This window comes from Aythya marila (genome assembly GCF_965140915.1).
Source record: "Aythya marila genome assembly, chromosome: 8".
NCBI lineage: Eukaryota > Metazoa > Chordata > Aves > Anseriformes > Anatidae > Aythya > Aythya marila.
The window spans coordinates 21,995,009-22,019,402 of record NC_139049.1 but is presented as its reverse complement, the minus strand read 5'-3'; the positions used below and the strand labels follow the sequence as shown (position 1 = coordinate 22,019,402).

The 24,394-nt window shown below is 39.4% G+C and overlaps 1 protein-coding gene across 6 annotated transcripts in view; it reads right to left on the bottom strand.

Moving 5' to 3' along the window:
- ST3GAL3 (ST3 beta-galactoside alpha-2,3-sialyltransferase 3) overlaps positions 1-24,394 on the bottom strand; it is a 171,409-nt gene that overhangs the window by 108,298 nt on the left and 38,717 nt on the right. For 3 of the 6 annotated variants that reach the window (XM_082766140.1, XM_082766139.1, XM_082766142.1), the window contains exons 4-5: positions 24,032-24,157; positions 16,478-16,520 (exon numbers count right to left, since the gene is read on the bottom strand). In XM_082766140.1, the coding sequence (XP_082622266.1) occupies positions 16,478-16,520; positions 24,032-24,157 (169 nt within the window). Of the gene's footprint in view, positions 1-16,477; positions 16,521-24,027; positions 24,158-24,394 lie in introns of those variants that run through there. The other 3 variants (XM_082766141.1, XM_082766143.1, XM_082766144.1) reach the window with 2 other exon arrangements.

The window sequence follows — 24,394 nt, the reverse complement described above, 5'->3', positions numbered from 1 at the left end:
GGGCCGGTCAGCGCAGCATACTGATGCCGGAGCTGTCAGTTACAAAACCCACAAAGATACTCGGAGCTGCTGGAGCCCGAGGGGCAGAGCTGCTGACATTTCTTGGATGTGATGAAGTTCATGAGCCAGACTGCCAGAGGCAGAACAATTCTCGTAAGCCAATTGTAGCTGCCATCTCGTATCACTCAACGTTTGTTCATCTCCTTTCTTCTAGCCACTTATTAAGCCAGCAGGCTACAGAAAACTAGAAATGGGCACTCTATATTTTAAATCCATGTAGGGACACATTTTGTTTGATTTCTTCAGATTATATGTTGAGGCCACGCTGTCATTGCCAACATGCTTGTAACGATAACCCTGTATTAGCATACAACTCAAAGTTAAATGGTTAGAGTAAGGCTGCCTTGATGTCTACCCTTCTGCTACCTCATAAAGCCATCCAAGCTGACATCATTTTAGATGTATAAACTTGTCTTGTGGTTGTGTGTTTTTTTTTCCCCCTGCAAGATTCATTGATCTCACAGAGATTGCTCTTCTACAAATTAGTCTGCAAAACATCTTGCATGAAGCGTCTTGTACTGGGAGGCTAATACTGGAGGTGTAAGGTAGAGAACTACACATCAAACAAATTAATGTTTGTTAGTAGGTACACAGCTCTGTAACAAAACTAGTATTCAGAACTAAAATGTATGAATAAGCATCTATTTCATATTTGATGACGCTGTACCTATTACACTGTGTACCTATTACACTGCTGCATCTGTTGCTACTTTTGTGATTACACTTCTTATTTCCCAATAGAAGAAATAGCATTACTAGGAGTACATTCTGCAAAAGAAGCTTAACAAATTAGCAAAACAGGGTGCACAGCATTCAAGAGCATTGGCTCAATTTTTGTTTTAGAATCCTGATTTCTCCTTGCAGGGGGTGGGTCAAGAACTATGCACCAAACCAAACTATGTTACTTTCTTAGTGCTTTACTAGTGAACAGCCTTATCTCACTAGCTCTGTTACTGTGCCTGGAATCAAAGGAGATCCTGATGACACAGGAGGTTACTGGGGTAAGCCGGCCAGGGCTATCATGGCAGTTACAGAACCAAGGTGTAAATCTTCTCCGCATCTTCTAAGTCCAAGCACATCAGTTCCAACTCTGGATTCTCACGCTGCTAGTTACAGCAAAAACATGGGGTGAAGGTGGTTAAAGAGCTAGTGGAGATAGCAGAAAGGATGTAGTCAGATGACACTGTGGATCCTTACATTTTGCTCAGACTTTGTGCAGGGGAAAGTAAAACAGTAAGAAACTACATTGCTCAAGAATGAATGAAGGAAACAATTCATAGTCAGTAACTGTAAACATCTGCGATTTTTAAACAAGTGCCTGCATGAGGATGAAGTTAAAGGAAAGCAACTGGCTGATTTCCAGTGAAAAGAAACTGCACTCTTGCTTTTTTTTTTTTTCTCTTAACTTTTCTCCTATGAGACCAGTACACATCCTGAATTCCTCCTTAAGATTTTCTGTGCTTCTCTACGCTGTTATGTAGCCATCAATCTTCACAAAATTTCACAATTTGGATAAGTTAAAAATCCAGCTGCTTTCAGAGGATTAGAAAAAGAAACAAGATTTTTCCTTCTGCATGAATTTGGCAGATGCGTGTCATCTTTTAATCTCAAACATGAAAGTGTCACCATGGTTAATTCCTTCATCATGCCTTGACCAGGGACAGCGTGTCATCCTCACGGGACTGGAATTTAAGTTCATTTAAAAAAGGAAGCATTAAAAACTCAGTGTTTGGACCACTAAAAAAAGAAGTGCACAACTAAGCTCACATAATTAAATATTCAGAATCTAGTTTAGGAGACTTTTTGCCTCTTGGCCTTCTGCATGGATTTTAAATTGTGAATTGTAAAAATTGGAAAAGTTCATTTATTTGAGATCATCTTTGAGGACTGGTTACTCTTGCACACAGAACGTATGCACCGGTACATGTCTAAAACAAGGAAAAGGAGTTCTTCAGAAACGTGCTAGCCCTTTGCCTTGAGGTTTCTCTCTCTTTGGTCCAATATAATTTCATTCTTATACCTATAGAACAGCTCTACAAAGTGTACAGCATGATACCTGAAGAATGAATAGGAGACATCACCAGAACGAGATGAAAGGCACATATAACAGTGGTTATTATGAAGTAATAATGAGGTAATATAAGAAGGTGAATTGGCATAAAAAGGGGAGATCACTGGATCAAAGCAGTTAATGCTGAGACTCCCATATCTACATTACACAAGATTTTACTTCAGATAGGATTTCCAGCTGGGTTCCCTGGGTCAGATACATCCATCCATCATGTACATGGCTCACTGTTGGCCAAAAGTATATTTGTAGACCCTTCTATCCACATTAAATATTTGACAGGGATGTGGTAGGGTCCTGGAATAAAGCTTTCAGTTTACTTCCCCCAAATCTGTTCAGAGCTACATTTCACAACAGCAGCCTGTGAACACAGCATGCACAGTAAGAGGCAAATACGGGATTTGCTTCAAAATTACGGGACTGCTCCAAACCAAGACACTAATGGATACATAGCCTGAGTGGCTGGGGTATGCAATTGTTTAGATTTTAATTAATATCAGAGTTACATATCTTCAAATGTTATTTGTTTTATACATTGTTTACAGTCTCAGCAGTAGACAGCTTCCAGGTCTCAATATGCTTTTTCATAATATCTCTGAGGCTTCTGAAGGAACAAATCCCATTCGAGGTGGAAAATCCCCAAAACAAAACCATAAACCAATCTTCTCTCCACAACTGGCAAGGATTTTTATTAGACAGATGAGAAAGTAAATGTCCCATCAATTCTCCTCTTCTGTTTAGATTGCCAGCAAGTATTACCAGTTCACTTAAAGGCCAAGGAGGACACCTTTCGCTGCCCTGATGATGCAGCTCCTGCACCCTCCTTCCATTATCGCCACCGAGTCAGACAAGAAGCAGGCTTAATACATTGATTCCCATGCGCCAGTAACAGCAAGGGACAGAAAAATGTGTTTGAACATTTGAGTTTAAGTAGAACCATGATCACCACGTTATCTTGACAGGTGGCATCTCCTTGAGAGCCAGACATTAAGGAAAGGGGAGCTGGAGAACCTCCCTCCTGCCACATCCAGCAGGAGCGCGGCTTGGTTTGGAAAACTGAGACAAATTTAAGGAGCTCTGACTGTAGCTGCCTTAGAAGTTTCCAAACTTCGGTTCAAAGGATTACATGGACAGATCATGTGACACTTGCTGTTTTTCTAGTCCAGCTGAGGAAAAACTAAACAAACAAAAAAAAAAAGGAATGAGGAGATAGAAGAGGAAAAGCAAAATGCTTACACTGAAAGAGACAGGAAATGCATCTATCACACTATAGCCAGCTAAACAGATATAAATATTTTCAAATGTTACTTCAGTATGTAAGCAAGTTCTTCAAGGAGATTGTGTGACTGAATAGGAAGGGAGATGGTTCAAATCCCTCTTTCTAAAAAAGATATGATGCACACTAAAAAAAATGTCCTGTTCTGTTTCTGTACCAAGAATTGCGGTTTCTCGTGAAATTAATTTCTTAACAGCAAAGATAATCAACGCGTTCATTTATTTATTTAATTGGACTATTCAAGAGCACCAGCTGAAGAAGATTAGGTTACATTAAACTGGCTCAGGAAAACAAAGTTTTAAAGGCATTCCACCAAAACCCATGGCCCGCCTCCATAGCCTTAAATGACAGCAAGACCCAATGTCAATGCTGTCTTTGGGAAATACCCACTAGACAGAGGGACACTGAAGGGTAAAGACACAAACAGAACTGGCAATGTCGTTCACCCTTTGTGAAATGCCACCTTTGCAAGAAAAACAAAACAAAACAACAAACAGACAAGGTTTCCATCCTCTAAAAGGCTCGAGAATCCTGCTTCCTTACTAAATTCCACTCCAGGTCTTTGACATACTAGGGAAAAAAAGACATTCCCATCCTGGAATTAGATCACTAGGCAAAAGAAGCAACCTCAGCTTAGTCTCAACAGCGCTGAATACATAAACATCTTCAGAAACACGGCCCTAAGTGATTTCTGTTTCAGAAAGGTCTGTATCATTGTACCATCTCTTATAGTTCAGAGCAGCCAGCAACTCAGCCTGGATCTCCACAATTAATAATCCTTTATCAACTCCTAAAAAAATAAAATAAAATAAATAAAAGTTAGGATCCCTGCAGACAAAGAATCAGAAATGCTCAGGCTAGAAAGGATTTTTTTTCTAACCAGGAAATATAGAAACTAAATGGTGAGTTTATAAAACTGGAGACGAAGGATGCAGGTAAAAATCCAAGAAAAGTCCATGGCACGTTTTGTATGTGACTTCACGCTGCATACTCCTCCAAGAATTGAGTAATAATCCCTGATATTTCCTGATCTCCTTTTTTTGTTGTTGTTGTTTTTTGTTTGTTTTACAAATTTTAAAAGAGAAGAAAACAACTATATTCAAATAAACACGGATAATGAGTACAGAAAACAGTTAAAAACACAAACAAAATCTCAAATTAAGGAAACATGGAAAGGAGAAAAATAACTGAGATATTGTTAAACTACATTAAGAAGCATGAAATATGGAAATTTGATTCACAGAGAAGACAGCTGTTTACAAAAAATATAGAAAATGAAATTAAAAACAGAAGACGAGTTCCGTTTTTTCAATTATTTATTAAACTTTGGACAAAAACCCATAAATTAAGGATGAAGGAACTTGCTGATAATTGACATAATTCCTGGATGTATATTATTGGACTACTTTTCATATCCAGAATTATGGTTTTCCATCCCTTGAAGATGGATGAATAAGGATCATCATTCTGCTCTTACAGATAAGAGTCAAAGAAGATACACCAGAGGTTAGTCTCTTAGCTGGAGATGGAGTGTGTTAGGACTCCCTTAGTCATGAAAACTCTCACAGCAGGCAAACGGATTCCTACATTAATTTATTTCTGAAATAACTGCTTAAAGAGGAGAACCTCCATCTCCCTGTAGTCAGAAGCGTTAACGCTTCCCAATATTAAAACATGCAATTTGCAAAAACTTTAGGAAGTTAACTGATAGAGTCCTCTATTTAAATACCTCTCAAAAGTCATGGCTTGCACAACAGCCATAAAAAGTGAGCCAATTAAAAGTCTGATGGAAAATAAACCGCTCAAATATCACATCCACTTTTGCCCAAATGAAGGAATGTAAGAAGATGGATTGAAATGTCATAATTTTATTGCTGTAACCCTTGGTCTTCATCACTGCCCCTCATCTGTTACATCTACACGCAGGCAATGCTTTCTTTGGACCAGGAACAGTGTTTTTCTATTTGCAGTGTAATGAATCCAGCAGTGTAGGTCCAGGAAAGACCAACGAGTACTAAAGGGATGGGAATTAATAACTCAACCCAATTAGAATCCAGGAATCCCCTGCCCAGAGTAGGAGTCAGTACCTCTGAAAACAAAGATATTCCCCCAAAGACTAGAGTTGAAAAAATGATTAACTCAAAATTCCTGAAGCATCACAGCTGAAATCACAGTTTTAAGTCTGTGGATGCTACAGTTTAGTAGATTTGAATGTCAAATTTCAGTGGTTAGCAGCTCTAACTGCCAAGTGAGAAAATCAGTTAAGCTAAGGTTTTAATCACCAAATTTTACTTCTGAAAAATTTAGTTTATTTCATCCAAGAACACAAGCAGTCTACAGAATACTTGATTTCAGAGAAACTTACAGTGCTGAGCCAGGTTCGAAAGCACATTGGCACGGCAGAATGGTCTGGAAAACGCCAACAGTGATTATTTACTGCTTCCCATATTGTCAGCATTAGGGACACCAACCAAAACTAACCTAAAGATAGTAAAACACTGACAAAAGGAAGCCCTACTGTCATGTATCATGCATGTGATCAATAGATTTTGTTATGTCAGCACATTAGTGCAGCCAAAAGCAGCGCTGGGATCCAAAGCCACCAGCAGGTCTGCCAGCACCTCCACCTCTGGGGCAGCAACACTGAAAAGCAATACGGGAGCAAGGATCGCTTCACACTCATGTTTTACCACCTCCCTGGACACTTCTGCCAAGCACTTTCTGCAGCAAGACATGGGGCAGGTGAACCTCGGGTCTGCCCACTTGTATTTTCCCCACAAAGGAAGTTCAGGATATCAGTCCTTTATGTTGCAGCAGCACCTCTCTTTCATAGGCAATTGGCAAAGATCAAGCCTCAGGGGAATAAATCCCATTTGGAAGAATCTCTCTCAGCTTCTTGGTAGTAAATCTTTAGCTAGAGCAGTTCACAATATTCTCCCTCTTCATTTTCTCAGGTGACTCTGCAGGTTAAGGGTGACAAAGGTTGCCCTCTAAACCTTTCTTTGAATGATCTGGACAGCCTGAGATGGAATAACGAATCAATTCCTCTTAACCAAAGAAAAAGAAAGCTTTTTTTTTTCCTCTCCTCTCCCAGGCTGGACTGAAATGGAGAGGAAAAAAGTTGGTCAGTGAATAAATTACTTCAGATGGCACGAACAGACGACCTCACAATTGGGGAATGTGGTTTAGCAGTAGTGTTACAAAATGCTGTACACAGTCATGAGGCCCTGAATTTTTTTTTGCACTCCTCTTTCTGTAGTAAGAATTCAAAAAACGCTGTCTTCACTGACCTATATTAAAGACAGATGCCATGGATTTGAACTCACACCAAGTAATCTAATAGGTACCACACTGAAGTCTTCAGAAAAGGAAAGCTACAAATTGCTGGGAAAGCCTTTCCTCCAGAAGCCTTGCTGGAAACACAGAAGGTAACACTGACCTGGGGAAGCAGATACTGGCACTCAACGTGGCCTTGTATAACAAAATCTAACCTACTTTAGGGTAAATAATTAAGAATAGGCAGTACTGTTAACAACAAGAAGCTGCAGAGCCACCCAGATGGAAACCTCTCCTCTGTGCTCCATACACTATTCTAATGAACGCTCTTCTGGTCAGACTATTTTATTTTTATTTTTTTTTCAAACTTCAAAGAGCAGCTGCTTGTCTGAAAAAAGCAATGCAGCCAGCACCCCAACTGCCACATGTAACTGCAATGAGTCAGAACAGGATGAGGTCTGTCTCAGAACCGCACACAGCCTGGTTAATCCAACCTCCCCTCTTCTTGTATCACCCTTGCCTTCACCGAGCATCAGTCCTAGAGGAAGCAGCTGGTCAGGGCTCTCCAGAAAAGAATATCCAAAAAAGTATATGCCCAAGATGTTTGGTGTACAGGTTAAGGCAAGCTTCAAGGCTGAGCACTGAAATAGGTTTCACTTTCCAGTGGAATAGGTCCTCTCTTCTTTGTTAACTCAAGCAGGCAACACTTCACAAATTCACAAAAGCCTGAGTTCCATGATAATAAAACACAGCTTCGAATCCTGTATGATCAGAGTATCCAAACACATTCAATATGTATATCATAAACATTTTGTTTCTTGGCTTTTCAGTTTTTCCTCCATCAACCAGCTGGAACAGATCGCATGGCCGACAAGAAAGAAAGAGCCCCTACACATTCTGGCAGTTTTCTACCTCTCCCTTTGTGGTCCTGATTCTCCCTGCTGAAAACAGACCTGGGGCTGTCAGCAGTGTTTGTGCCTGTGCTCATTTCTGCTGTGAGTTGAGAGAGAATCCCACATGCTTCCATGTAACGTGAGAGGACAAAGCATGCCACAGAAGTTAATGCTTGGGTTTCCCAAAAGTAACTAGAGAAAATCTCATCTGAGCCTCACAATTCAACTCAAATACCCATAACATTAAAAGGATCCTACAACAACATCTCATGACTCCCTCCCTCATGTGGCACATCATGTGGGTAACCTTCCTGCTGCAAGGTAGTCTTCAGAGTGTCTTGTCCAGTGCCTTGAGCATCACACAACACCAGCTCTCTCACCAGCCCTTGTCAGGGTCAGGCCCCTTCAGGGTACTTCTCCAGCACTGATCTGTCAAGGATGCTAGCAGCAACATCATGCTTCCTAAAGAAAGAGCACATTATAAGTGATCAACCTGATCCAAACTTACTCTGGTCCTAGGTCTTCAAACCTTGAAGAACTTTAAACAGTAAAAGTCTCTGTTTTGCTAAGTAAGACTTGTAAGTCATGTTTCTGTAAGACAAGGAACAGAACAAATAATGCACCTTTGGCTTATATTTAATGGGTTTCCATTCAGTCTCTCACACCTAGAATTCTTTGAACCTATCCTCCTTGTAAAAAGCCCAGGATCATTGTTTCACAGCGTGGCACTCAATACTGGCCTCTCTTCTGCTATGCAATTCTCCTCAAGCACAGCAAGAGCTTCCTGAGTTCTTTCAGCATAAATGAAATATTATTTTACCTAACATATTATAATCATAGCCGTTAAAAGTATATCTTAGCTTTGCTGTCCTTCACCAGCATGCAAGAAATTTGTATGTGTTCATTCCACCAAACTCTTCCTTGCCTTGATATATATTCTTTTATACACACGCATGTATATACATAGTCACTATATATATTCTTAACATTTATTTCTGGCATTTTTAGCACATAAACACAGCACGGCCTTGACATATCTGGCCACATTGCGGCAATGCAGAAGACAAATATAGAGGCAGATTGAGTAAAGTAAGCTGTCTCTTCCCATACACCCCATTCATAAAACCTCCTCACTGCCACTTACACAAAAAGATAAATAAAGAGCTGACAACTAAACTGTGTCTAGATACCACAGCACGAGTGCTTTTCTGAGTAAGAGACATGCTTCAGAGGCAGGCTCGATAAACACTGTAATGTTCCCTTGATGGAATACACTCAATTCTTCGGGGAGGGCATACGAGGATTCCTTAAAGTACTTCCCTTTTGTTTGTCCATGGAAATAGAGTTCTTCGGGGGTGGAACAGTGCTGGCCTGCAAGAAGGGATTGTGTTAAACCCCGCAGATGCAGGAGAGCTTGGTGACCACCTACATGCCTGAGGGGTTTCCAATGGAGGCAACTCCTGCATCAGTTTAATGATAAGCCCACAACTGCTTTGATTCAGGACAGGCAGCAACAAAACACCTGTTTTCACATTGTTCCTCGAGACCAATATCAAGAACAAAGCGATGAATGCCAGTGTTTCAGCATAGATCCATATCAAACCCACAATACCACAGAACATCTAGTCCTTGCAATAAACTCTATAACCAATTAGAATTTGAATGAGACGTTCCCTTAATGGCCTCAACACAGTATTTCTAACCTCTTAAACTGAAGTTCTGGGAATGATCTATGCTTAGATAGCCCAATCCATCACAGTGACATGCATTTATTCAATTTCCATAACATATTCAGAGATCAGGAAGGTCTTAGGAGGAGAATATTCAGTAACTTCAGTAACCATAAATTTAAAAATAGTTCACCAGGGCAGAAGCTGGCCAAAAGTAATTTCTTTACTTGGCCTAATCTCTAACTTTTAGAAGAGTTTTCTGAAGGGAGAATATGAAGCGTGGCTTTTTGCATGCTCTTATCCCAAGATGATAAAGGAACACGAAGGCTCCCAGTAATTTATGCGCTTATGGGAAGTTCCTGAATTGGGTTTTGCTACTGAAGTAAGTTTACCCTTCTGGGAAGGCAACAGCTCAAAAAATGCTTGCTCAAACAACAGTAAACAGATTTTTAAGGTTACTAGCTGTAATCACATTCACCCTGAAAAACAAATTACATTCAGTTAGGCTAATGCTACTGCATTGATGAAGTACAAAGTGTTCTGCCTTATAGATATGGAAGGAAAAAAGAGAACTGAGCCTTTTCTTTGTAGGATTCTCAGTTTTTATAACAACCAGTCTATCTTATGAAAGAACAAGATGTGCAAAGCCAGTGCCAAGATGAATATAACAAGAAAGAAACCAAACTCATGCATGCTAGACACCTTCAATAGATGCTCACCTGAAGATCAAACCCATCTAACCAAAAAAAACACATGCTAGTTTGAACTACATGCATTACAATTTATTTACTGTGGAAATCCACATTGGCTATTGTTATTGTGCTCAGAAACAAAAAAACAGGCTGAAGAGCTTATATTTTAAATGCAAAAATGCAAACAAACTCTATCAACTTCCAACCAGTAGTATGGAGATCCCCTAGCATTTGAAGATTAGTCATCCCTAGCTGTCCAAAAACTCCTCAGCTACTCTTTAAAAATTAGAAGAATGTTGCCCAGACATAACAATCCCCAAGCACATACACTTAGGTATCTGTTGCTTGAATTGTTGTTGCTGAGAAAAGCATTTTTTTTTTTTTTCCAAAGAGAACAAAACCCCCCTGTATTCACTGTTCTACCTTTTCTATAAACACACTAATATTGTTTTTCACTTATCCTGTAGTTAAAACTGGTTTTCCAGGAACATTTTTCTTTCTTATGAAACTCAACTTAGTGGGGCAAACAGCATAAAGCTGCTCTAAGCAATGCCCAGCCATTTATATTTTTTGCTTTACATTCTTTTCCCACATAGTTTGATTCATAATTACTTCCAGCTTCAGGAAACTGGCCCTTTTAAAAGCACCAAACATAATTTTTTTTATCTTTGTTTGCATACAACAAATCAAGTAATGATTCAGTTATATCTAATTATCCAGAAATTCTGACTTCTACAATCTTTGTTTTCTTCACCTCCTGATGTTGCGTCTAACACAAGAATCCCAAAGTTAAATAAAAGACTTGCTTTAGGAATCTTTATGAGAATTCCAAAATACCAAAATTGGGAAAAAATATGAAATGAGCTAGGAAGAACAAAACAAAGAACTGAGATAGCAATTGCATCCCAACCACACATGGGAGGTTTAATGAGATGAACAAACAGCCCAATATCTGAATCACTGTGAATAGCCAGGATTCATTTTTAAACACCTGAAGTGCTCAAACAATTGGTGCAGATTGACATATTCTATTTAATCTCTTCCAAAGTCAAAGGAAAAATACGAAATGAAGAAGAAATGAATAATTGAGCGTCAGGAAAATACCAATGATTTTACCAAATAATACCAAATACCAAAATACCAAAGTATATCAAATCTTGAAATAACCTTTCAGAAAAAGCAACGGCGAGATGCGTACTCCCTCCTGCCTAGGCAGGAAGGGCCATCCCTGTGACTTCTCACTTCCCTCTTCCCTCCACCCCACCCAGGGCTGCAGAAATACAGAAACACAAGTGGGAAAAGGAACAGGGCACAAAGAAATCCCCCAGCAGCAGGCATGAGGAAAGCCCAGCATTCCAACACGTTGATTGCTTATTTTTACAGTGCTTAATGGCGAAGTACCACACATAGACACACACACAGCTTCAAAGCAACCTCCTACCCCAGAAACAAAAGGAGGGGAAGGGGCTCCATTTCAGTTCTTCATTATTAAGGCTCTGAAGGAAAGAAATTTCAACAAACAGAAGTAATCCAATCTGTGTGCTTCCCTAGCCCCAAACTCCCTCCATTTTTACAGTCTTTTCAAAGACTAGATCAAGTTTCTTTTGAGCTTGCAGGGTGAAGTTATTATTTTTGGCTTTCTATTTATTTTATTTTTTACAGAGACTCATTTTTTTTGTCTTTTATTTTCAAAGACAACCTTGACATTATCACAATTATTCAAAAGATCTTTGTTGCATCCCCCGCATTTATAATATTGGAAAAACATGTAAATAGCTGTAATAACATGTAACAAGATGCCTACCAAAGCACAGAGCACACTGGAAAAAGTATTCCATATTTTAATTATCTAGAAGAATTATATTATATAGAATGTATACTGTATCTTGTATAAACACAGTGTATTAATTATGTTCGTGTTATGTTATTGTGGTCAACCATAATGATCTCAGTCATTTTTCCTGATTGAAAGAAGTAGTAATTTTCTTGCCTGTGATTCTACCTATAAAAAAAAAAAAAAAAAAAAACCTCTCTCAAATTAACACATTATAATACCAGTGTCTTATTAAGTGAAGAATTTTACTTCCAGCAGTTCCAAATGCTGGCAGGAAGCTCAAGCACATCTCCTAACAGTTGCAAGACTTAATCAGAGAGTTGCTTTTCCCCAGACAAAGTCAAACCCTGGGACACCTCCTCCATCATTCATCAGCTGCGATTCTACCATGAAGGTTTAGAGCTGATTGTAGCAGCAGGTAAAGAGAACAGCCATTACTCAAGGCAGGCCTTTACCTGGCTGTTGTTTAAAAACATAACATCATCGATCCAGCAGCTAAAGTATTTTCCAAAATAGCTTTTGAAGGATGAGTTTGAATTGAGGGCAGAAGTAGCAGTTTGACCAGACACCAGCTTCCATCTCACATGTCGTAAAATTGCACGCAGGCAAGGTAAGGAAAGCAAGTATAGAAGCATAAGGGAGACAATGCAACAGCCCCCAAGCCACACTGGCTGTTACAGAAAAGGAGCTTCTCACATGCACAAGGCAAACAAATCTGCACTTCTAACGTGTAACTCCAAGTAATCATTATGGTAACTAAACCGAGCTTTTGTGCTAGTAAGTGACAAACTAAAAAGGACCACACAACATTAATCTGGACCTCACCAAATATGCATTAAGACACTCTATAATTAACTACATGACCATACGCTGATCCTCCTGCAGAACTCTCCTTTCACTCCATGCAAATAGAGATTCTGCTCTGAGAATGACTCAGAATCTGTAGTGAATGAGACTCATTTCTAGGACCTGGCCAGCCTCAAAGAATTACTACAATATAAATATTTAATAGTAATAAAAGCACGCAACCCTTTTGCCAAGCACAGATGTTAGAAAGCAACTGCAAATCTTGGTGGCACCTAGTAATCCACTGGCTGAGTCACTAACATGACTGATGGCCTTAAGTTGTTCAGGAACTATTCACCCCTAAAAGGATTAAGACCTATGAATTGTATTGTATTTTTTGTATAAATACACTTATCTACATAACCAGCTAATGTTGGATTTTATTCTTAAAGCTTTAGAAATAGTATGTAGCTCTGCTGCTTGGGAGACTGCTTTACCTGGGAGAAACTGATGCAACCAGCCTGTTTACAGACTTCGGGCATATTTTGTTTTGGTATTCTAACTTTGGAAATGATAACTATGGTTGGTACAAACATAACTCAAAGATAAATTCCTTTTGCAACAGATCTTTTTCAATAAGTTAGTCAAAACAAGACCTGAATCTCCTCAGGACTATGAAAAACAGCTGATTCAGTAACTTTACTGCCTGCAGATGTCCTCAGCTTTCTGTTCATCTTGTAGCTCTTTAACAGTCCCTACCTGGGTACCATCTTCATTTTTAGACGATATAAGACTTTCCAGAGAAGAGCTAGCCTAAGCACAGGCTGCAAAAAGCAAGCATCTTCCACCTTGACATTCTGACAAGCTCAGAGCAACAAGACATGTGCAGTACCTTAAAAACTTTCCATCCCCTTCCAGGTGAGAATTCTGGCCGCTGCAGTCTCCCTAATGCCATAGCAAGGAATGTATCAGCCATAAAATTTCTGCAGAGAACACACGTATTTCTGACATTTTCTTTCCAAAGAGAACAAACGTGGCTTCCTTGCCACTTCCATGAACTCAAAGAGAGCCAGTGAACAGAATCATTACATTGCTGTAACCACAACAAAATGAGTAACATGACTTGGGTACCTACAAAGTAGAGTATGATAAAGTAGTAAAAAAAAAAAAAAAAAAAGATGCAAAGGCAAATGGATACATTTCTATTTATTCCTGCCAAATACTTTCCTCTGTACAACGTAATTTAAAATTCATGTCAAAGCACTTAAGTTTTATTGCAACTATGCCTTTGTAGAAAGTGTTACTCCTCCACTCACTTAAATGATATTAAGTAACGCAGCCAGGAACAGATTTCGAACAAATGAAAGATTAAAGATTAAAAAAAAAAAAAGAGAAAACTAATTGTTGCCCCAAGTGCTTCAAGTCACACAACGTTCTCGCACGCTGTCAATTAAGTGCACTCTATAAAGTTATGATCTATGGCAAAATTCCACCAGGATGATTATATCACAACAGACATAATTAAATTATTTCTGCCAAAAAAGTCATCAGCACAGAACTTATTATCCCTCTTAACTCTCTGAGCAAGTATTTTTTTTAACCAGAAAGTCCTTCTGCAATACTAACATCTTGATTAAGAGCTGCAGAAACCACTACACATTTTTAACCATTAAATTCCACTGAATTCACAGAAAGTACTTAAACACATTTGGTATCCTGACCACATGGTGAACTTGTGGAACAGCAGCAAATTCCTTTAGGCTTCATCTTCCAACACCCATTTTTCTTTCAACATTTATTTCGTATGTTTTATGGTATTTTCAGCTTTTCTCTAGCTCTCTTGCTATTGAAAAAAATCACAGAATACTTCAGGCTGGAAAGCAACTCTGCAAGTCAGCAGGTCCACCTCAAAGCAGTGCTACCTTTACTTTCAAAGAGGAAAGATAAACAAACAAGGGAAAAAATAGAACCAACGAAGAACTATTGCAGTTAAAAACAACATAAATACACAAAAGCCAGCCATGTGATTTCACCTACTGATATACTTGCTTTCTTTGCATCTTAACCTAACCTCATTGTATTTATTTTAATCATGCTGATTTTATTTTTCATGCCTTTCCAGAAGCTAAACTTATGGCTGGTCTGCTTTTAAAGCAAACAAGCATTTTTAGAGTGCTAGATAAATATCTTTTGAATAGTCAAAGTTATTCTATTAAAGATAATGGAGAATTTTTATCAAGGAGAGTTTTACATAGAAATGTTTAGGGTTTTGGAAGCCCTCCAGCAGGTAAAAAACCTGACAGGCTGTGTCTCAAAGAGGTGTAACCCAAACAGGTAAGTCAGCAAAGAAGAGGAAAAAAATGTAACGCAGGTATGAAATGAAGGAAGGCGCAGTGAGACTTGCTAAAAGCAACAAACAAAAAGGACAGTGAGCACAGAAGGAAGGATAGGAAGAACAAGACTGAAGCAGTGGTTTAGACAGGCTGGCATCCAAAGTCGGTACATCAAAAGGGTGCAGATGGTCAGTGAGCTGTACTTTCAATACATCAGTCATGACAAAAATTAAGTTAAAAAAAAAGTCAGACTACTAAAAAACATTAAATTATTTCTCTCTTCACTAGCACTAAGATGTTCATTCAGAAGTTACTTACCTGCTTCATAATTTTGGACTAATCTCACTGCTTTAGCATCTATGTGTATAAACTGACGATAATATATCATCTCATCCACAGCGCCATAAGGCTCTCTAAATCACAAGGATGTCCCAGTACAGAAAATTTAGTATAGAAATTGGAACTGCAGAGCCACCATGGGTATGCAACAAATAAAGCACAGAACGTTACATTACCAAAAAGAAACCCTGTCCTCATTCATGCAATAACTGTCATACTTCTTGCACACTGAATGAGATGCAGATCCTTTACAGAAATCAGTATTCTTTTTTTTCCATATATGTTTTTCTACAGCACTATCCCACCTGATACACTCACCTACAGTAATTTGCATACTCACCGTCTTCTGTAAAAGCAGCTCCTACCTAGAGATCTTCTCACTTACTGTGAACAACAGTCCCCAGCACAGCTGTAAGGCTTTTTATTTCATTATGGACGTTCACAAGCTGTTCAGCAAGACTAAACTCAAAACCTTAACGTTACACCCAATGAGTACATTGAAGCTTCTTAAAATACCGATTTTTTTTTTTTAATTAATGTGATACATTGGATGGGGGATGCATCCTCAAGTCACTCAAAGCTACTGGATTGCTTCAATGTCTTTTTAAGTAGTAGAAGCAGAAGGTTTTTAGTAGTCTTTTTGCTCCTAATGCCAAAGTTTCCCCTAGGCTGTTGACCTCAGAAACAGAGTCACTAGTGACCCCTAGTGTTACAAAGTTCAGTCTCGACCGATTATGGCAAAAAGTATGATGAATATCCATCCTCCTTTGGCACTTTGTTATTCTTCTGACATAGCAAACGGTCACAGTCACCACCTCGTACTGAAGTTCTTTCCACTCCAGTTTACAAACAAAAATAGCAGTATCCATTTTCAAAGAAAGAGTGGAAATGGAACTTTAAACCTCCCAGTAAATTGCAGATTGGCATTCCTCCTGCCTTCAAATTTTTAATGCACTTCTCCTCATTTGGAAGATGGATAACTAGGATGCAACACCTAGAGCAGACTGAAAAGCATGGCTTCAGGTGGACATTTATAGCCTCTTGATCAGTCATTACGGAATTAAAGCCAGTGAAGCACAATCCAAGTCAGCCAGTAAAGCCTACTGTAAAGCAACTGCCAGGTTGCTGCAGGATTTGGCTGTCCCAGGTAGGAGTATATAGTCCAACAAACCAGCTGACAAAGTGACATAAAAGTTGCTTGCAATATAAATTTGTAACTACAGAAACAATGAGTCCAACAGTTTACTTACAATTTTGAGTCCAGGTTCAGGAGAAAGCCCAGTTTGTCGTATTCTGCAAAACAAAAGCAAGGGACACAATATCATAAAAACTGCAAGCATCTCCTCTGCAAAAGGCACCAAAACCATAACGTAGCAGAAAGGCAATAATTATTTCTAACTGCAAATAGCTCCATTATAATTTCCAGTTGCTAGCAGCTGTTATCACAGATTGTTACTTAAAGGTATTCCCAAACTATCATTTCTGAATGTCCAGCAAATACCAAAGCATGTGGGCCATGATTAACTTATAAATAAGTAGAATTAACAGATACTTTTGCAATCAAAAAAGCAAAGCAACATCCATAATTTGCAAAACAAGCATTCCTCCTAGGTCCTGATGTGATAGAACTCTCAAGTTTTTCCTCAATTCCTCGTCTCTTCCAGCCCACAACTTCATAATCAAGCAGCCCTTTATCCAGAGTCACTCAGGGGGAGCAAAATGCTTCAAGTTGAGGTGATGCTGTTCAATAGGAAACTGCAAAGTCAGTGTTACAGACTCAAACAGGGAGCAGAGATAAGAAATAAAACTTAGTTCCTGTAACTACCATATGAAGGAAGCTTTGTATTCAGCATCTTTGAATACATCGTTGTATTGTGAATCAAACACTTGAAACAAAAATTAAAACTCTTAGAATTCACATAAGACACAAGAAGAACTAACAGCTGTAGTGTCCTGTTTGTATTGGGTTATGCTCAGGGGCCTACTCACACTGAGAACCACTGGGTCTCACTGTGATAAAAGAAAAAAAAACACAAATATAGAAGTAAAGGATAATCCACCAAGAGGTCAACAATCCGCACGTATTAAAAAAACACCAATAAGCAAAAGATTTCACATAATCTTTTAGAAAGAGCGCAGTGGAAATGAAGTTTGCCTTCCTCACAAAACACCACTGGAGTTTCTGCTGCAAACTTTTACACAAGACCACAAACAAGCTCCTCACACCATCACTTACCGACAGAACAGGAAAGCCTAAACATGTACCCGAGATAAAATGACTGCACCAGGTAGGTCAGTACAAACCGTGCCATTGGTTCTATATCCATTGAGACTTCATTCCCGAGTCAAGGGAAGAATCACTTTTCACATAAACTTATCTAACAGAAGCTGAAGAAGGCGTGCACGAGATCTTGGCACGCGCTGTCAGTTCTCTGCCAGCACCCAGTGTGCCACCCCCCGTCCCATCCCTCCCCACTCACACGGTGTTAGCAGCACACCCGTACATCCCTCCTCCAACCCCTGCGTACTGAAAGCTGCGCTGCCCCCGTGTGCTGCTCTCCTCCTGATTTCCACAAGAAATTATCTGCTCTCCATCCTTACTTCTTCTACATGAAGGACCATGTAGAAAAGGTCTGGGAAAAATCATGCATTCAATTTTTATTAACCCTTCCTCCTTCTGAAAACATCAATACTGAGTAAATGGCAACAGATATATTTAGTTATTTTAAAGCACATACAGCCAGTGACCAACTTGCTGTCATCCCTACCCCGCTCCAGCTAGCGTTCCATCCTTCCCAACAGGAAACACAACGAGAGGAAATGCAATAAGAGATGCATCACCTCATAACCAGCGCAACATCCTGGGTTTCTACTAACTCTGCCTTTTATGAGCTTTGCAATCAAAGCACCAGAAAACGCAGGTGTACTGGACACTAAGGGCCACAGCTGACATACCCCACTGCAATGTTTCATGAGATTTACCTTGTTTGTCACACACTCTCCTCTTCTCCTAGAGGTTTAAAGTTTTTACTCATGATAACACAATATTCTTGGCCGTAATGAACTCCAGAGCAGCCTGTATTGGTGACACTGTCATTTTGATTTTGACTTTATCATGCTTGGCAGGGTTTCATACCACTCCGAGAAATGGCATTTCCCACCAGTCTCCAGACAAGGCATTTATGCAGCTGTGCTGGCTGGAATTAACAAATAAAATGAATAAATGGAATAAGGAACTCACTGCAAGAATCTGAACAAGACTTCACCTTTTCAGCCCACAGGGCTGAGCCCGTAAGGGATAAAAGCAACAGTAACAGAAGAGGAGATCTAAGGACCACTTTGTCATTTGTGCTAGGAAGCTACACATCTCAGCTGGCAAAGTGGCACGGCACTGTACAGAGGCACAGAAATGCACAAACATTGGAAATAGGTTTCATCATATGCCCGTAAGATCAAGAGGTCTCCTCAGGTCAGAAACAAAACGCATGTCTCCATTTCCAGGAAGATCAGCATTGAATAACAATTTAATAACTGACAACAGTTTCATAACAAAGCATGTAATGATGGTTATGTGAACAGAAGTACAGCCAAGCATAGCAATTTCTATAAATGATGCAAACCCTGTGCCAAATTCAATGCTGGCATTAACATGGAAATTTCTCCCAAGCATCCAAGAGAAATCCGTCTAACAGGCAGCAAGTGAGAAATGCATTGTCAAATGTCTAGAAACTCCATACAGACCACCCAAAAAGCCATAAGGCACAGTGCACAATATCAATCAAGTTTTCAATTTGCATTTTGCATCTGTAACCATGTAGCTATATGCAAGCAAAATGTACAGAATTTTTCCCTTATGCTTCAAATCTGAAATCAATAATGCAAGAATTGCCTTGGCACGCTGGTTTTATCCTTCCAGACCACTGTAAATGACTGCACCGTGACTTAAGTGCTATTCCTTTAGCAACTACCTATTTAGAAGCGCAGTACAAATAACTGCCAACAAAACTGGAATATCAATTTAAACTTCTTTAAAGGATGGGCCACACGCAGCCCTTGTTCTCTCTGCATTTAACCCATAATGCAAATACGGGAGGGAAGGCAGAAAGTTCAGTTGCAGCTGTTTTATGCAAAACGTTTGTGTTTGTCAAAGAAAGTGGTGTGATACTCAGGAGACAGAAGTCTTATCAAGAACAGCTCAGACCACCCCGATACATTCCATCCTGTCCAATGCAGTTGGGTCTCAGCAGAATTGGGGTCTCAAACCAAACTAAGCCTTGGTCACTGTCCACATTTGGGTTCTTCATCTGTAGCAAAGGCCAGGTAAAATGACTTACCCTGCAATGAAAAAGGGTCAAACGCCCCACGTTTACTGTGGACAAAGTAAAGACATATGGACAGTTACAAAAGTTCAGCTGATGTAAAGCAATTCCACTAGAACTCACAAAACAAGAATTGATGAAAAAAAGTAATGTGCAATGGATCAACGGAAATGGAAGGAGGAAAGGTTTTCTTCCAGGGTTAAAAAAAATACTGCTTGGGTTTACTGAGCAAGGGTGTGAGTACTGGACAAACAAGCACACAACATTGCATCCTTTCCTTAGGATTTTCCACTTTAACCTCTTCTGATGAAAGCATTAATTAAATAGCTGGGAAAAAAAAATAGAAAAAAATATTGCATGGCCAAGTTCAGCAGGGGCAAAACTGAGGCCCCCTGAGCTCCTCAGCCCTGTCCCTGCATAGACTGTGTGCCCATCCCCTGAAGTCTGTGTTCCATTTTTCCTCACTCCCATTTACTCTTCTGCATACATTTTTAACAGCCTTTTTCTGCAGGTTGTCCAAATGACATCAGGAAGAACCTTTAGTAGTCTTAGACTAACCCAATCCCTGCTGCTTTTCCCTGCACTGTAAAAATGCACAGAACCATTATCAGTGAAGAAAGTTTCCTAACCTTTGCAGCCCAGTGCTAGAAGCATGTATCACCAATCATATGTATAAAAAATGATCTTTCAGTGACTTATAATGTAGCCTCAGTGAAGATTTCTTTTTCTATAGGGAGCAAAAGAACTTCCCTGACAATACCACTCCTATGCGAAAGCACAAGGTCTAGAGAACTAGGACCAACACAAGAAATAAAAAGACTATATTAGCTAACAAAATATTCTAAGATTTTTTTTTTTTGTTATTATTGAAAAGACTGAATAGTTTAAATTTTTTTGGAAAATATGAATTTGAAACATGATCCCACCTTCCAGTGTAGATTTCAGCCCAAATGGTTAAAATCAAACAACATCCTAAGCAGGAAAAATACAAGAAAAACCAGGAACTATAGAGCACTTCCCAACAATAGCAGCAAAAGTTGATATTCCATAACCATTAAAACTGTTCATAGGCTGTGCAAACTGACCTGCTGCACCAAGCTCTATTTATTTTCTAAATACTGCACCTCACAAAAAAAAAAATGGCCCTATTTGGCAGAAATAGATACTCCAAGCACCATCAGCACAAGTGAAATTCAAACCTGGGAGTTCAAAGCAGGAAAACAGGGAAATCTGCCTCTAGTCACAAAGCCCTGCATACCCTGGTGACACCTAACCTCATGATGATACTACTTCTTTTCTCACATTTAATAACAAGAGGAAGCAGTTTCCAGCTCTATACCTTCATCTTTTTTCCCCTGTAATTTCTGATTGGGGCCCCAAAGACATCTGGACCAGCTTTACAGCCTGAGGAAAGCAATACACCAGAGGGGTCTCCTTCACCAGGCACTACAACTACATTATTCATCCCCCAGGCACAAGAAGAACAAATAAGCAATCACTTGCTGATAGTGCTGTATGGGTCATCCATCAGAAGGGTCTTTTGCCTGCTTATCTTACCTCCAAAATAGGTATAACAAAGCAAAAACAAAAAAAAAAACACACAAAAGAGGTCATTCCAGCATAGTACATTTTGAAAGGCTCTGCTACCTTAATATAGATTTTATTTCTAAAAGAACTGTCAGGAATTATACAACTTCAGCAGCCTCCAAGGATAGAAAACCAATGGACTGCTTTAAGCCAATTCCATGAAAGACTCCAATTGGAAGATGAAAAATTTCCTCCAATGAACTATGTATGCCCTTTTTCTCTTCCTAGGGAGTCATCTGTTTAAAAGCCAGACTGCAAACTCTCCTAAATAAACAGTTGTTTCATTTACTGCCATGTATTTACGTGGCTAATGGAGTCAATGCTGCCCTACTGAATCATCTGAGATATTCCTCATTTTAGATATTGTGTCGTATTTCCTAATAAAAGTCAAGAACAATACTAACAAAACAGTAATCTATGTTGGCTTTTACTGACCTACAGGATGTACTGACTTGATACAGAGATGCCACATGATAGAGGAAAATCCCATTAAAATACTTCCATTTTAAGGTATTCTTTAGACTACTTCTTGGCATGCACACCTCAACTCATTCACAGCTGTATTTTCAATTGGAGGAACAGAGCATAAATGAGAAGACAACAGATGATGACACTGAACATGCTGGCCGAGTCAGGTATGGACTATGCAACTAATACATGACAGTCCTTGGCAAGCACTCAAGCAGCTCCCACAGTCTACAACTCAAAGCAATAACGAATGAAGTAGAACTTCATTAATAAGAAATGAAATGGAGAAAAGAACTTCTTTTTCCCAATAAAGCCACTAAAACCAAGAGCAGAAAAAAAAAGATCTTTCCTATTTATTCTCTACTTTACACAAATACAGAAAAATACAGCATAATAAGGCTACCTCCCCACCCCTCCTTTCCCATCACCACCATGTAGCATTAAGAGTGATAGTCAGGAATGCAATGCGGAAAAAAGCAAACGGACTAGGCAACACATACTAGAACCATATCAGCTCCAAAGGTAAACTAAAATCATTTTCCCTCGATCCAAGACCATCCACCAGAGCCTCACAAATTCTATTATTTAACATATTATCTAAGTTAATTGCCATTAAACTTAGAAACCAAAGTGAGCAGATTGAAGGATATTTCTGGAACAGTTCAACAGGGCTTTCAATTGCAGCCACCTGTGCTACCAGATTCTCATGGGGAAAGCCAAAGAACAGCAAGTGATCTGCAACTCACCAGTGTTTTTCTTTCATGTTAGAAATCTGTCACTATTCTGCCAACTTAATGCCTGACAATTTCAGTTGTGTTCCTATTCTGGCCTCCATCCATGCCACTCTCCATCCAAAATGCAGGAGGATCCAAAATAGTCACCAAATTCACTCTGGTGTTGTATAGAAGGACAGACTCTGGGTTATTCTCCTTCCTAATGTGATTATCTGAGTATCTTCAACAGATGAAAGAAAGTTTCTTTTGTAGTTCCATCAGCTTCTCCCATCAAAAAGGGGAAGGGCTTTAGCAGAAAAAATTACTAGCAGCAAACACCTAAATAAGCAGAGATTTAAACTAACAGCTGATTACTGTACTGTTATTCCAAATTCAGCATTTGGAGGCATGGTCTCACACGTGGGCTTTCACAAGCACATGAGCTGCAGTAGATAGGCTATTCTAAATTAAATTGTAAAAGCCCCATCTTCCATACCTAAGTCAAGCCAAAATTTTGATAATTTTGATAAGGGCCAAGAATGAAATTTAGAAGAAAAGCAATAAAAACAAGAAGCAAGTTAAAATACTCCAAATAGTTTGAGCAAGGCCTCACTAACATTTGGTTGCTTGAACAGAGATGTTGCAACTACAGGCTGAAGACTCGGTAGTTGTCAAGACTGCTATACAACAGGTACTGCCAGTACTGCAACCAAATACATCTAACAACAGTGCAAGCCCATCATAACGTTTTCCCAGCAAGTGCATTAGCAGACGGGAAAGTTATACCTTCAATGCACTTTTTTCCTAATGAGGCTCAGCAAAGACAAATTTTACTAGTTTGCTTTCAGACACGGGAGGCAGAAAAAGTCTTAAAACAGTGAGGGTATAAATCTGACTTCCAAGGTCCGATGTCTGACTTGCTAGCAACAAAGTAGAACAAAGCAACTAGGGCCTGGGGAAAGAGCATTTGTTCTTTACTGCAAGCAGATGAAATCTAGGTCTATTCAAACAGCCTCTGTCCTGCTGAACGTTTCCAAGTTCAGGGCAGGAAATCATCCTTGCTGAAACAGTTTTGGCTGAAGCATTGGCCTAAACATCATATCAAACACTTATCTCTGCTGCTCAAACTTTATCTTTCAAGGGAAAGGGCAATCTTGAAGATAATCATAAAAACATGTGGGCTTGGGGAAGCCAGACCACAGCATCAGCCTCAGACAGTTGTCTCACTCTGGGCATATTTGACTGTTGTGCCCTCTGGGCTAATAATCTTCCGTGAAAGGGTACTTTAAGGTTTAAAAGCCAGATGATCTTTCCTGAACACGGAGTTCAGGAAGTCTTACGCAGAGCAACCTAAAGAGTATAATTAGCCTGAGAAGTATACGGCCAGATTTCCAGCCTCACTGAAAACCAAGATTTGCACATGGCACAAAGAGTTAAGGGCAACACCAAGATGCGTACCAACAGCTAACTCAAAAAAAAAAAAAAAAAAAACAGAAGCTGCAACAAGGTAGGAGTAACAATTACAAAAGAGCAATTCTAAAAGCTGATTAGTATGCAAATAGAAGTCACTTTATTAGTTTTAAACAGCATGAAAACTTAACAGCAAGACTTATTCACAGCTGTCTCAATTCTGACTGATAAAAGAAGTATAGGTATTGTTATGTTTCACAATATGTACCTTTTGCCCCTCCTTACCCCAACCTGAAACATCACCTACTAGGAATGGCTGTGTCTGGAGCTGCCATTGGTTCTTTCTGGGTTCTGTCTTTTCCTGGGTCTGCAGCAAGGTGAGATGGCATGGACCGCGGAAGCACAATTGCCACAGTTTTTCTCTCTCTCCTTCCTGTTCAACAAGGAAAGCTACCCCTCAGTTGGATAGACACCACACGTCTTCACATCTTATTACACATATCAGAGCGGATACAGTTCAGAGCAATCTGGTTTCCAGCACAATGAATGCAAAGTACTAAATATGAAGGCAATAAACATACAGCTTTCTGGGACATTTATGAGCCTCCCTTCTCAAATAAGAGGTTTTTTTTGTTTTGTTTTGTTTTTTTATTTCTTCAGTGAAGAAATT